This window comes from Aythya marila, assembly GCF_965140915.1.
Source record: "Aythya marila genome assembly, chromosome: 7".
Lineage (NCBI taxonomy): Eukaryota > Metazoa > Chordata > Aves > Anseriformes > Anatidae > Aythya > Aythya marila.
In genome coordinates this window covers 659,767-674,285 of record NC_139048.1, presented here as the reverse complement: position 1 = coordinate 674,285, position 14,519 = coordinate 659,767, and the positions used below count along the sequence as shown (strand labels likewise).

At 55.1% G+C, this 14,519-nt stretch overlaps 1 protein-coding gene across 4 annotated transcripts in view; it reads right to left on the bottom strand.

The window, feature by feature from the left end:
• STK32C (serine/threonine kinase 32C) overlaps window positions 1-14,118 on the bottom strand; it is a 75,480-nt gene extending 61,362 nt beyond the window's left edge. For 3 of the 4 annotated variants that reach the window (XR_014317978.1, XM_082765438.1, XM_082765439.1), the window contains exon 1: window positions 13,929-14,118. Coding sequence is in view for 2 of the 4 variants with exons in the window: in XM_082765439.1 (XP_082621565.1) it covers window positions 13,929-14,033 (105 nt within the window). In the remaining 2 variants the exon portion in view is untranslated. Of the gene's footprint in view, window positions 1-12,336; window positions 12,387-13,928 lie in introns of those variants that run through there. The other variant, XM_082765440.1, reaches the window with a different exon arrangement.
• Window positions 14,119-14,519: the final 401 nt, after the last annotated feature.

Here is a 14,519-nt window from a genome sequence, read left to right as displayed (position 1 = left end):
AGCATCCCCCCACATCGGGGTGGGATATTTGTTACACAACCTTTTAGCCCTCTCCATCCCTCAAGGTGCTGAGTGGAGCAGGATTTCTGCCGTGCGCTGCCAGGCCCCCTCCCCTGGTGCTGAGCCCCAACAGCACAGGGACCACGAGCTCCTCCAGAGGAGGCTCTCTCAAGGCTCGGGCTGACAGACTTTCTTTCAATCACTTTCACCAAAACATCGTCCATTTCCCCTGCTCCCTCCTGTTTATCTCATTGTGACTTCCTCCCACAGAACTGCCTCTCTCTGCAGAGTTGTCTCCCATTTCCCTGCAGGCTTCCCTGAGGCTACCACAAGACAATTACACTGGTGAAGGGATAACGGTGGCTTTCCAGTCACCCTTCAGGTCTTCCATCCAGCACCCCCTCATTTTTTCACCCTTTACTTCCCTTCTGATAAGGGTACAGAGCATTTGGGTTTCACATGAGAACTTAGGAATATCTGAGATGAAGACGGAATTCAGCAATTTTTTATTTTTTTTTAAATTACAAAAGACTCTATAAGAAGTTTGAGACTGAGATGTGTTGGCTTTGTGGCTTTGTTTTTTTTTTGTTTTGTTTTGTTTTTCCCGGGGGGAAGCGGTAGGGGGAGAAGACGAAACCACCTTCAGCCTCAGTGCTATTTAATATGTTCTACGATTATCGCTGCTTTTAGCAGATCCTTCCAGTACTGCTTAACTCTCCCATGGACACAGTGTGTGACAGTCCTGAGAAAAGAACTCTTTGTACAAGGAGTTTCCAAGAAGATCTTCTTTCAGGACACTACAATCAGCAGCTTCTGCTTTTTAATCAAAATAGGCTCTTAGTGTCTGCCACACCAGCAAATCCATTGTTGGGCATGAAAGGCAGCCTTGTTCTTCCTGCTGCTTCGCTGTGCCCAGTAATGACTATCAGAGCATGGGAGGAAAGGAAAGGAAAGAAAAGAAAAACCAGCCTGCATACTGGGCAGCTCAGCGCATCCCCTTACCCATCACACTGGTGAATCTCTTGGCTAAGCACACAAACGCCCCCCTTGTCTGTGAAGGTGACCACACCAACCCAGTGGAGCCTCAGTAAAACACCACACTTGTGTCACTACTCATCATCACCGGGTCCCTAAGAAACATTTTGTCCTGCGATAGAAGGCATGCTTAATGAAACGCAGCTTTCCTGCTTACCATGGATTTGCTGTAGCTCCAGCAGTGCTGCACATAGCACATTTACATCGTTTAAGGGTGGTCTGTGCTCCAGCTTTCTGCAAGAGCACTGCGCTCCACTTGAGTACTGTGAAGAAAATCTAAAACCAAACCAGCCAAAACCACAGCCTCGTGAAGAAGGGCTGCGGTTGTCCGCTCTGTTCATTGCTTGGCAACTAGACCGATGAGCACCATGGAAATGCAGCCAGTGTCTCCTGTGCTGTTTTTTTTTAATGCATGCCTATTAACAAGCCCACTGGAGAGCACGATGAATTCCCCCAGCACTCACGGACTGGGCCAGCAGCACGCCGCTTCGCAGCGCTGGGCACGTGGCATGGGCTGCTCGGAGCACACACTGCACCACACCGTGCCTGGAGGAGCTGGCTCGACACACAGCAACAAAAGGCTTTGCTGCTTCAATGGGCAGGCAGCTTTATATATATACATGTAATATATATGCATTTAACAAAGCTAATGAGTTCCTTATTTACTCGCGTTGTGATGTGAGCAGCGCGCGGGATCTGCATGCGCATACGTTGTACTTAGAGTTAATTTATACGTTACCCCATTAAGATAGCGTTCCCTGCGACAGCACTGTCAACACAATTATGATAACTTGAAAACAAACTCTGGATTTCCTTCCTCAGCAGAAGCCACCGGTGCAGCCTGCACTGTGCACGTGGCTCCAGAGAGCTATTTTAAGCGCTCAGTCCTATCTTTGTCCTGGAAGCTCACGAGCAGCAGACACGCACTCCCAAAATACCTTCAGCTAGGACAAACCAACGTGCTCTTCCATCAGCAGTGCCTCGGGATTTTAACGCCTGTGGGAAACGCTGCTTTTTGACTGCCCTACGCTTTTTTGACAAACACAGCCTAAGAGAGGACGCACACTGCAGGCCAGCAATGCCAGCAGCTCCCAGGGCTCTGAGAGGAAAAACAACGCATCCCAAGGAGCCTGCGGCAGGAGCACCGTGACGAATTCAGCTAAGCAGCAGCCCTCAGCTCAAAGGGGGGCAAAGACAAGAATTATCAGAACAAAAAGCACTCGTGAGGCTTGGGGATCTTTTTATCTTGCTGTGATGTCTGGTGCCTGCACACGCAGTGCTGTAGCCTGCCGTACATCTCTGGGATCATCCCTCACGTTCGTCAGGCAAGCTGCTTCCCAGACCTCTGCGATAAGAGTGGCTCTTTTTTGCAAAGAAAGAGAAAGAAAAATTAATATCAAGATAATAAATTAGCAGTTGTCAGTCATACGTGCCTGCAACGTAGATAAGTCTGGAAAGGAAGCAAAGACAGCCACAAGAACTCAAGGAATACTTGGAAAGTTTCACTTGACGGGGTAGGTTTGACCCCAGCTCAGAGCACTAATTCCCTTCGGTTCTCCCCAAAGTGAACAAATCTGTTCTCTGTTCGGCAGGTAACAGAGGCGGGTGTCCCAGCAGCTGTGCTCAGGGGGGCAGCCAGCTGCACGCAGAGGGGCTGAGCCTGCCCACCCCGTACCGCAGCAGCATGGAGCGGATGACACTTGCTGCTCGGGATTCATTTAAACCCCAGAACAACAAGAAACAGACCTAAATTTACGGGGAACGGCAAACAGAATTATTTACAAAGTTTAACTTCCCTGGGGAAAGCCAGCATCCCATTTCTGTGATACGAAATCCTCCTGAACACTGCCAAGTACCAGCTCTCAGAAGACACCATCTCATGCAAAGGGGTTTAAAGACGAGGGAGGGAAGCCTGGCCCGTCACCTGCTGAGCCGAGGGCAGGCGGCTCCCCGAGCCCTGTGCTTGGTGCTCAGCACAGCCGGGGCACAGCCACAGCAGTGCTCCCACCAGGGCTGCTGGTCTGCGGGCTCTCCACCAGCACTGAGGCACAGAAACGAAGCCCTCCTGCAGCCCTGCCGGGAGAAGGAGAGAACCAGCAGCAACTGGCAACCCGTCCCAAGGCAGGAAGGAAGAGGGGAGCCTCCAAAGAGGGGATAGCTTCAGCGGTGTGGGATGGAGATCAGCAAAATCTAAACCAGGGCCAGCAGAAACACTACACTGAAATTATTTCTGAAGTGTTACTGTGGGGCAATCAGCGACTGAACTGTTTGTTGACATTCATCACGTTCTGACAAACAGAAGTGATTTGTTCTGGTTAAAAGAGACCCGCTATTTTTAAAGGAATTTCACACATTGATCTTTATATCAGAAAGCCACACAGGAAAACACACAACATGCTGAAAACACTCATTAATCAATCCCTACGTTCTCCTCCTGCAACTGTGCTTGTTTTGACACCTGCTTGCAATTTTCCTCGCTGTGGCATTTAACACGAAATAAAAACTAATCAAGCGAAAATGAACAGCGAGTGCGAGTGCCCCGGCGCACCGAGCTCACCCTGTGCCAAACGCACCGCACCGTGCTGCCGACAGACCCCCTCCTGCTGGGCACTGCCACGGAGCACGGGGCACCGATGTCCCCGCTGCAGCCCGAGGCAGCTCCCTGACTGCCCCAGCCATTAGAAACACATTTTCCTACGGTACAAACAATCCAAGTCTAATCTATATTATTTTCTGTATTCCCTACTTCCTAGTCTTGCCTGCCAGTTTCCATTAAAACTGGAGAACCAGCAAGATATAAAGCTAACGTGCAGTATGCAGCTTCCCAGTGGATTATGAGACACATGTTTTACAAGGTCATTTAGCATTCTACATATCCGAGGTTTAAAGAAGGCCTTTCACATGAGATACATCACCCTGGCAGCGAGAACACCCGGAGTCGTAAGGGCAACGCCGTGTCCAACCAGCAGCAGCTGCGGTAGGAGATTTACCTGATGCGAGGGGTAAACCACCAGAGCCAGCTGGAGGCTCGTAGTGTGCACAGACCAACTGCACCGCCCGGAATATGCTTGGGCAGATCTCATTTCTGCTCAGTTGTCATGGCAGTGGCTTGTGGGTGTTCGCAGCATGCACTGACAGCGAGTGTCACACCTCAGCAGCACACTTGCTACCCAATGCTTCGAAAGTGCTTTTTCTGTACTTGAAATAGCCCAGAAATGGTAGTAGCAATGAAAAGCTATTTGCAAGCAAAGCCAGATGTGTTCATGAGATGTCCAGAGACTCCTCAGCTGCATGCATGCACCGTGCTGCTTGTGCGGTCTTTGGAGAACAGACTTTGAAGGACCGTGACTGATGCTGGCGGTGTCCTGGATGGGTAACTGGCATTAAACACACGACATTTCAGCTCCAGAACCCACCCCGTTTCACTGGCATCCCACCTAACCCCCGGGCAGACCCACTGGCTCAGAGGAGCCAGAGCTTCAGCGCAAGCCCTCCCAAGCCTCTTCCTCCTGACTTCACAGAATCACAGAATCACTTGTGTCAGCATATCCAGGGACCAGAGTTAGACCATGGGAATTCTGCAAGTGACCAATACGGGGGATCTAAGTACTCCCTCCGTGCTCTCACACTGACTAACCTGTCCGGACACCAATAAAATTAAAGTCTGGTGCTCAGAAGTGTCTGTGGTGCTAAGCTCCTACATACTGCACCAGTTCATCATCAATTAATTTTCTTCCTAGTTACTACTGGATTTCTGTGATCCCTTCCTTTCTTCCCCCCTCTGGGTGTCCGAAATGTGCACGATGGCCCTTTGCTGCCACCAGGTAATCCTTCCAAACTCACGGGACATGCATCATGAGCCAGTATTTTAGGTGGGGATGCTGACTCTGCTTAGTTGTGGGTTCTGTCTGGGGTTTGTCTGACTGGTCCTGGGAGGAAATGGTTTGGTTGGGGACTTAACCCAAAATGAAAAAAGAACTGCTATTTTCCTGAGCAAAGCCAGCTGTGTTTTCCCTTGTGCAGACCAGGCACATGAGTCCCAAAGCAGCACACGGTGTCTGTGAAGGCACCGCGCACAGCGCCGCTCGGAGCACGTATCGGTCGCAGGAGCACATGAACTCCGTGCTGATAAGCACAGAACCAAGCAGGTTTATTTTCTGAACAATCCATGACAATTACCAGCTTCCAGAGCTGTCATTTGAGCTGTAAATACATCAGTAACTGCAGTTTGATTTGATTACACGGGACGGGGAGCCACCAGGCTGTACGGACTCTGCGCAGTCACGCCAGCAGGCTGCTGGCTCAGTACAGCACAGCGCCCGCCGCTCCCTGCTAGTCCCAGGTACCGGAGAAGCCCCCGAACCTCAGCCCAGATGCGGATTAGCACATCACCATTCACACACTGCCGTATCTCATTGCTTAGCAGCATTCAGAGCCGTCTGTTCCCACACGTCCTGAGCACTTTTAATTTTCTGTAACTGTCACCTAAAGCAGTGTAATTCCTGCAGAACAGGGGACAGGAGTGGAGGACACTGACGTTTATCTCCTCTTGTTCGGAGAAGCTAAGCTGCTCGCGAGCCACCTCCTCTCCACTTGGGGAGATGAATGCCAGAGCTCAGACCAGCTCTCACGCTTCTTTCCTCGCCGGCTGCCCGCAGCACACGCATCCCCGCAGCGTTCGGCTGTCAGTGCCATTCAGCGCCTGCCGCTGCCTTACTGCTCTCCAACCTCCAGCCACACAGCAGGGAGGTGTCACTGGTGGGTAACGCTCGGGCTGCTGCCCGTCCCAGGGCTCACCTCCCCTGTCAGCTCCTGCTCCTGGGTGGGCCCCAGCAACAAGAACTCGGCCATGGCCACGGGGAGCTGAAAGCCCAAACTCTGATCCAAACGCAGAGCCACACCATCACAAGCTGCACGCAAACGTTACCATGCAAGAGCTAAAGCAGCTGCAGGCGGTTATACACTGCCCAGCGCCCCATCAGCTAACTCCTACTTGACAAACGTATCAGATCACAAAAAGAACAACCGTTTCCATTTCCAGGAAGGTTTTTCATTTTAAACGATACAAGCTGACGTTCTGCCCGCCACGAGCACGGGATGGCACCACAAACACCTCCACACGCCCAGCAGTCCCCGTGCATTTCTCCTGTCCGAGAGCTGCCAGCACGGGTGTCCCAAAGCCACCTGCAGCCGTGCGCTGCGGCTCCTGACCGGCCCCATCTGATTGCATTCATACCCCGGGAAGATGCGGCTGCAGGCCTCAGGGGAAACGCTAGCAGAATGGGAAAGGCGATCATTACATAGCAGGAACGTGATCAATAAGGTGTTTAAACCCCTAACAACATGCTCTTACACACCACTCGAAATTCACAGAAGACTGCTTTAAATGGATTGTAGCGACTGTGGCCTTTAGAGAACGGATGAAATATTAATCTGATCTAACATTTTACCTGAACTCTATTTCTGATTACTTTTTCTTGATCTGCCCTTTTCCCTCCCCATCCGTCAAGCACCCCCTGAATCGCAGTCAGCTTTGTTAATTTTCCCTTACTTGACTTCAGGCGGCCTCAGCTGCCGTCAGGGTTTGTTTTCACCTCCACTCCTCCCTTAGGACTTCCCGTAAACTCGTTTGCCCCTCAAGGCCTTGCATAATCTTTCTCCCTTTTTCCAGGAGATGCCTGGGATGATCCTACGTGTGACAGGGCGTGACAACAGCAGGATCCTGCAGTGCACAGTGACAACACCATGGGGATGGAGCAGGATTTAGCAGGGTGCTCAGTGTCACTGATGGGCACATCACCGCATCAGCCCGAACTCAGCCAGGGGACCCCCAAGCTCAGGCACACAGGGGCTGTGCAGCAACACCACACAGCCGCTAACGCCAGGGAGATGCCACGGTCACAGCTTCGCCCCGAGCAGCAGCGATCAGCCAGAGGGTGCCCGTGACATCCTGCATGACCTTACTGCAGGCAAAGGGCTGCTGTAGGGCTGTGCGCCTCCCGGAGCCTCGCTGGAGCAGCCTGGCCGAGCGCTCCCCAACAGGAGCCGTGCACAAGCTCCAACCCCTCCCTCCCCACCCTCAGGTGACCCTGGCTTCAGCTCCGTGACCCTGCAGGCAGTGGGGAAGAGGCCGTGAGTCCCCCCAGCCTCCTCTGCCCTGCCAGCTTCTATCTCCGGGCCTCTCGGCAGCCCCCCGGTGCAGAGATCAGGGAGGCTCTCGCACTGGGCACGCTGCCCAGGTCAGTTCCCTCGGGGACAGCACCTGCAGGGTCCCAGTGATGCAAGCTCTGCTCAAACGCTGCTTGGGAACCCTTCACCTGAGAGTATCAACACTGCAAGCATCTGTCACAGTTGGTCCTGGTCAAAGGGCCTCTCCGTCCCACTCGCAGGACGAAATGGCTGTGTGAATGCTGAAACATCCAAATGCAGAGACACAAAGCCCACAGCAGCCTTGTCCAAGTCTGCTGTGTGTGCTGGACCTCTGCTAAATCAAGTATGAAAATCTGCAACTTGAGTGAGTGCTTTTACCAGCTGACATCTTTTCGATGTCATGAGAGCTTTGTGAGACAGAAAGCTTGGTGGGGGACAGACAGAGAGGAAGGCAAACGATGCCACAGCCCTGTACCACCCGGCGCTGGACCAGGACAAGCAATGCGGTTGTGTAAGACAGATCGAGAAATGAAGGCTGTGTCTAAATTGCTAATGGTAAAACTGTAAAACAGAAAATGGACAAGTAAACCTGAAAAAAAAAAATAAAAAGATTTGAAGGAACAAAGTACCTAATGAAGTGCAGAAAACATCTCCAGCCTCCATGCATATTGCATCACCTCTTTGAAAGAGGGTTTAAATTTTTAAACAGTTGCAAATTAGAAGATTTAAACAAAAATATAGAAGCCAACACAGAGAGGTAAAGCATGACTTCAAGTAAGCAACCGTGACAGTTTTATGTAAGTGCAATTTCGCAGCGTGCAGACCAGAACAGTATTTCTCCAGGTTACTTTCAGTGCTGATGAAGGGGCTGTGGTCCTCAACGTGGATAGTAAAACAAGAAGGGCATTATTCATTATTTCTGAAGGAGAAAGAACCAATAATCCAGCTGCTGGGCAGGTAACTACACATGTTCACGGTCTGCAATTGCTAAGCTCGCTGGACTTGAACCATTTCTGTGTTACATGACACAAAAACTTCACGCGCAGAGCTCCCTCAGCAGAAAACCAGCAAGAACGGCAGGTTTTTGCAGCACTCTCTGCACAACAAACCGATGCAGTGACCTCAAGACCTCACGGCAACTTGCAGAGACGGCAATCACGCCTCGCCCAGCGCGACACCGCGCGCCTCTCCTGCCTGTCCCCACGGGGAGCTGAGGCAGCGCCGACATCGCTGCCTGCCCTGCACCGCCGTCTGCTCCACCTCGTGCCCAGCCCTGCCAGACCCTGCTAACGAGTCGGGGGACAAATGGGTCCGATGGGCTTTAAGCACGGACACCCGATAGAGGTGTGTTAGAAGTGAGCCCGCTCGACCCCAGGAGGCTGCACAGCACCGAGCCCACCGCTGGCTGCGCTCCCTCGGCAGCACCCCAGCCCGCCACTGACCCAGCTCTGGTTAGAAATGGGAACTAAAAGGTTTAAATCACAAGGGGGAACAGAGCGCCTGCTTTTATTGGGAGGTCGGGCTGCAGCAAGAACTTGTCTCTGGGTAAACTACACACAAAAAAAGCCACAGATCTGGGAGAAGAAAGATTTCAAACAAAATAAGAACAACAACAACAAGTGGCAATACTAAACACAGCTTTTCTGACACCTCCTGGCAATTTTCACTCCCTCCTCCCCCCAGATACTTACTTAGCTACCACTTTGATGCATAAATGCTTTTTTCCTCTTGTTTTTAAATAACAGGCAAAGGCATCTGTGCTCCCAACCCACAGCCACACGAGAGCCGGGCGACAACAAAAGGTTTGCTCTGCAGCCTGTTGGGGATGTTGGGATCCGTAACCTACGCAGGCCTGGAGGCACCGGTCCCTGGTTGCCCCCACAGGATAGTTTCTTTGCCTCCACTTTAGAAAATAATGTAATAAGCAATTCAGAGAGCATAGAGGCTTAGCAGATCTGTACTTGACCCTACAGAAATGGGATTTTACATTCACCCCACTGGGCCCAGGGCTCCCCGACCCAAGGGGCAGTGCCCAGTTGCTCAGAGCCCACAGTCCTGCTGCCCTAAGGACACCGGGCACGGGGCACGGCAGCGGCTCCTGGCCTCTTGGGGACGGGTCTGGGGGGCCCCATGCTCCAGAGGCCCGCATAGCACAAGGCAGCAGCGTGCACGGGGACATGGGGCCTCAGGGAAGGGGCACAAAGTACAGGCTCCCACTGCACACAAGGAAAGGCCCAGAGCAGATCAAGCTTTGCTCCCGTCCCCCCATCCTGCAGAGTCAGTCCCACACCGTGCCCTCATCGCTCTTAAGGTCCCTGCTCCCCAAATAAATGATTGTGGGGGAGAGAATCTCAACCTTAAAAGTAACACTGAGCCCTGCAGACCAGGCTGGACGTCTCGCTCCCACAGGATCAGAAAACAGGATGCAGAAGGAGAACAACAACACAGCCTGACACAGCCCAACTCTCGCCTTTGAAACAATTTGAGCCAAAATGAAAGGAGAGCGTGAGGGAGCGCCCCTCTGTCCCGAGCCTCGCAGCAGCAGCAGCACGGAGCTGCAGAGGAGGGAGGGGAGGCTCCAGGACGGCGCCGGGTGAGGGCAGGCGAGGCCCCGCACGCCTGCCTCACGGCCCCTCCATACCCTGTGTGGCTCCAGGGCGCATCGCCCGAGGTCTGGCTCCAGATCACCACGACGAGGCAGGAGGGATCTGTGTTCTGGTGCGCGTGCAGTCCTACGGCCTGCCAACACATTGTTTGAAATTAAAATGGAGATTATTTTAAGCACGTTACCCCAGGTTTTGCAACTTCTCGCCTGTTTCCATGGGGATGGGAGCCGTGCCGGCAGCTGCTGCAGGGCCCTTCAAACTCCTGCACATTTCTGGAGGACTACCAGGGAGAGAGCCAGGGCCGTCCCCCACACACCGCCCAGCTGCGACGAGCCCTCCAGGCCCAGCACATCCCTAAAGCTGAAGTACTCCAGCTTCAGCTTAGGGAATGGCTGGGAACGTGGTTTCTGCTCCCCCACGAAGACAGCTCACAGCACACAGCAGGCTCTGACGGGTGGCCCTGTGCGAAGAGGGTCGCCGCCAGCACGGCACTGGGCACCCCCAGCCCCCTGAAAATGCTACTGGGGTGCCCAGGGGCCCTGCAGCACAGCAGCTCCCTCCATCCTGGGTGAGCTGCCCTGGCAGTGCCAGCCACACGCTGCAATGGAAGCACATACCACATCGCCTCCCTGCTTCTGCCTGCTCACCCCAAATCCCAGGTCAGGGCTGGCTCCCACCAGCACCCGAGCCAAAGCATTCTGAGCACAGACTGTTTTTGTTAGGGAAACCCCAAACACTCACGGACACACCACCTAAGGCAGAGAGCAGCCCTATGGCACGCACAGCTTGGAGTCAGACTGCTCGGCTGCGGGAGCTGTACAGCTGGGACCCTGCACCAAGAGCAGCTCTGTCGAGCAAGCAAGACTGAAGACAGGAGGCTGGACGGTGCGTCGAGTCCTCAGCACTTTGGGAGAGAGACAGACAAGGGATTGGCATACGCTGACTGAGACAAAACGCTAATCAGGACAAACACTAATTAGGCTGCCACGTTACAGCCCCGTAAATCTGCTGGGAACCTGCAGTGTCACCACCCAGGCAGAAGGCCCTGGGACCAGGCACCTCCTCAGAAGCGAGAGAAGAACAGCTCGGCGGGTGGTGCCAGATGGTTTTACGTGGTGCCGTTCACATTTATACACACTTTTTTAGGAAGCCACTTGGACTCTGGAGGAGCCACGACCAAAACGCAGCCCGTAGATATGTAGATAGGGGCACGCTGTGCCCCTCGCAGAGCTGTGGGCAGCACTACCTCCGAGTGCTCCTTGTGTTTCCTCTCCCTCAGCTTTTGCCTTTCCCAGTCTGAGCACATCTGCTGAATGTTTTCTAAAACAGAAAGGTTGAAACATTCCTGTTGGTTTCACAGTGACATTTTGTTCCCCACTTGGTAAAGCAAACAAACAAACATACAAAAACAAACAAACAAAACATTTGTTTGGGCTTTTCCCAAAGCAGAAAATCTTAACTGCCCACATTCCCTGACCTGCTAGTGAGCTTTTAGAAGGTTCTTATGGGTATAAGGAAACGCTAAAAAGCCCTTACAGACAAGGACCAGTGTTTCCTGATGCGCAACAACACGTGGCGATAATGACCTGCGCACAGACCATAAATCCCCAAGCCTGCTACAGTTGACTTCAGTTTACTGAGGCCACCGTAATGCCAGCACACGACAGCTTTGAGTCTTCAACCTTGTAGGCTTTTTCCAGCTCTTACTTCTTTTTTCCTTACCTGTTTTTCCTTTTACACTCATTAACATTCTCTGTTCAGAATCCAGGCACAACCTACCTCGTCAAATGCTTGCTGTCAAAAAGGCACCGCTGCTGCCGAGCCTCTCTGGACGGCCAGACTGGCACACACACCCCAGCTGATGCAGTTTTAGCAGCTTCTGCACATGCAAAGCTGTCTGTGTAAACTAAAGCTCCCGAGTCGACATTCACAAAGGGGACGGGACCGTTCTCTGCAGGTACCACTGCTTTCTGGAAGCAAACAAAACACACCAACACTCCCCTGTCAGGGTCAGCTTCCCAATTACTTGAACCCCGACTCTGAAACACTCAGAAACATTTCAAAGATTTTATCAGCCACCACGGAACAGCAAAACGCACGTGCTGCAGCCAAGCACCACACCAAGAACACGAATGGCAGCAAGAGGTGCCAAGGCCCTGCTTCCAGGACAGCTCTGATGAGCCGCGCTGGGGGCTGGCAGTGGCCACCCCAGCCTGTACCTGGGCGCAGGGCTAGCAACAGCCAGCCGGAGTGGGGCAGGACGGGGCACAGCAGCCACGGTGGGACAGGAGGTGGGAGCAGGGTGGCCGCGTGGGGCTGCACACCCCTCAGAAGCAGCAAGGGCTGAGCACGGGTTACACCGACACCACGCTTGGAGGTGGTTTGATCCCCGCGAAAACAGCAGGGTCTGTTCTGGGAGGAACAGAGCACGGTGCTGAAAAACCTGGAGGGGGCCAAGAGACCCGCATGAGAGGCGCAGGAAGATGAAGTTTTCCTTCAGTCACAGCCTCAGAGTGCTCACTGCCACAACCCACCATGGGCTCACCAGACGGCTGCGGTCACAGCTGGCGTTCAGCAAGGCAGAAATACAGCAGCAGGCCCGTCGGTTTATCAAGGTCAGATCCAGCAGCAGGGAGCAGCCCAGGCTGCAGAGAAGGTGGTGTTGCTGAAGCTGAGGACAAACTCATTACTCATTACTGCCCAGCCCACGAAACCCCACTGCACCCTGGTTCGACCACGTCTACTTGGCCAAAAGCCTTGGTCATGTAAGTCTTGAAACCCGTCCTAGGGACATCAGGCAACACGACGCTGCGGGTTTGCTGCCTTAGAAATGTCGCATCTGTAGCTATCTCTCTCTGAGGGCAAGTTCTGGACCTCACGTTCGTACACGTTAGAACAAATGTTAGCCTTCATTTACATTCAGCCTTTCATAACCAAAAGGGATTAACCACTGCATTTAGGCAGCCAGGCTCGTGCATGCCTCGCTGGGAGCCTACGGGTAAAATTTCACGTGCTAATCTATTTTTAATTTTTTATCATTATTATTTTACTTGAAATTGCCAGCACTAGTAATTCTCCCGCATGCTGTCACACACAAGGCGAAAGCACTAACTGGCTGCTTTATTTAAGGAAGTTATCGGAATGTCTTAAGGGATCTCCATAGCAACCCTGCTGTGCCAGTAAATAGGAGCTCGCCAGCACAACACCGCCTGCTCCCAGCACACACCAGCCAGCCGTGACAAAAGGGCAGGCGATACTCAGAAAGTAACGTCCTAGGAAGTCTCCGCTACTGCTGAAGCGCTGCTGAAGCACACCTTACTAGATGGCACCGGGGTTTTGCCGATGCCCACGCAGCTGCAGCGGTCAGCGTCTCCACGCTGGCCGTACACAGGCTCGGTTCAAAACGCGGTGCCTTCCAGACCACGCAGCAAACCTCCAATTTCAGCGCTTCCCCGCGGAGTGCTTGCTGTTCCCGTGCACGCCGCATCCAGATGAGGTTTTTCACCGGGCACACGCGGCCAGGTGCAGCCTGGCAGTCCCACGGCCGGTGGGCACAGAGGGGTTTAAAGGACTCTGCGGTGCTCCTCCCAAGGGGGATTTTGTTCGGCGCTCCCTGTGCAGCTCGGTGCACGAACTGGCAGCTCCTCCCTGCTTTAGTAACAGCCCGGAGACGCGAGGGTCGGGAACGCAGCGTGCATTACCCTAACCAGCACCCAGCCGTGCGGGGGGCAGCGGGGGTCGCCCAGCCCGGACACGACGCCCGGCTCCCAGCACCCAGCACCCAGCTCCCGGCGGGGCCGTGCCCCCGCCACCCCCCCGGGGAGCACCGGGGGCACCCAGGGGAGCGGGCTCCCCGCCGCCTGCCTGGCGCCTCTCCCGGCTCGGCCGCCCCGTACGGAGCCGCACGGCGCCTGGGGAGCCCGGTACGGGACGGGGGCACTTCGCACAACTTGCGCGGCCAGCGGCACCCGGCCTGGCGCTCCGCCGGTGCCCCCGCGCGGCTCGGCACGGCTCGGCACGGCTCGGTTCAGCATGGCACAGCACAGCACGGCTCAGTATGGCACAGCACGGCTCGGCACGGCTCGCTGCCCCCCGATCCCCCCCGTCCCCCGCGGGGCTCAACAGGTGCGCACTCACCGTCCTCCCTCTCGTCGAACACGGGTCTCTTGGAGGACGAGGCGCTCGCTCCCATCCTCTTCTTCCACTTGCCCCAGTGAAACATCGGGGCGAGCCGCCGGGCATGCCCCAGGCGCCGGGCCCCGCCGGCTCCCGCGGCCGGGACGAGCCCCCCGCCGCCCTCAGGCGCCCCGCGCCCCTCCGCCGCCTCCCCCCCGCATGGCAGCGCCCGGCGCCGCCGCCGCCGCCGCCCCCCGCGCCGCGCCCGCTGCTCCTGCCCGCGGCGCTGCCGCAGCGCGGCGGAGGGAGGCGGCAGCGGGGCCGCGCCGGGCGGAGCGGGGCCGGGGGGCGGGGGCGGCGGCGGGGCGGGACGGGACGGGGCGGGCACGGACGGGGCGCAGCGCCCCCGGCGGCCGCGGGGACCGGCCCCGGCCCCGCTCCCGGCCCCGGCCCTAGCGCACAGCCCGCAGCCCGCAGCCCGCAGCCGCCGCTCCGTGCCCAGCCCTCACCCACCGGCCCTCGCTGCCACTGCTCAGCCTCACCGACTCGCCCCGGTCCTACAAGAGGCAGGCACTCAGGGGCTGTGCTCCCCCAGCAGCGAGCCCCGAGGAC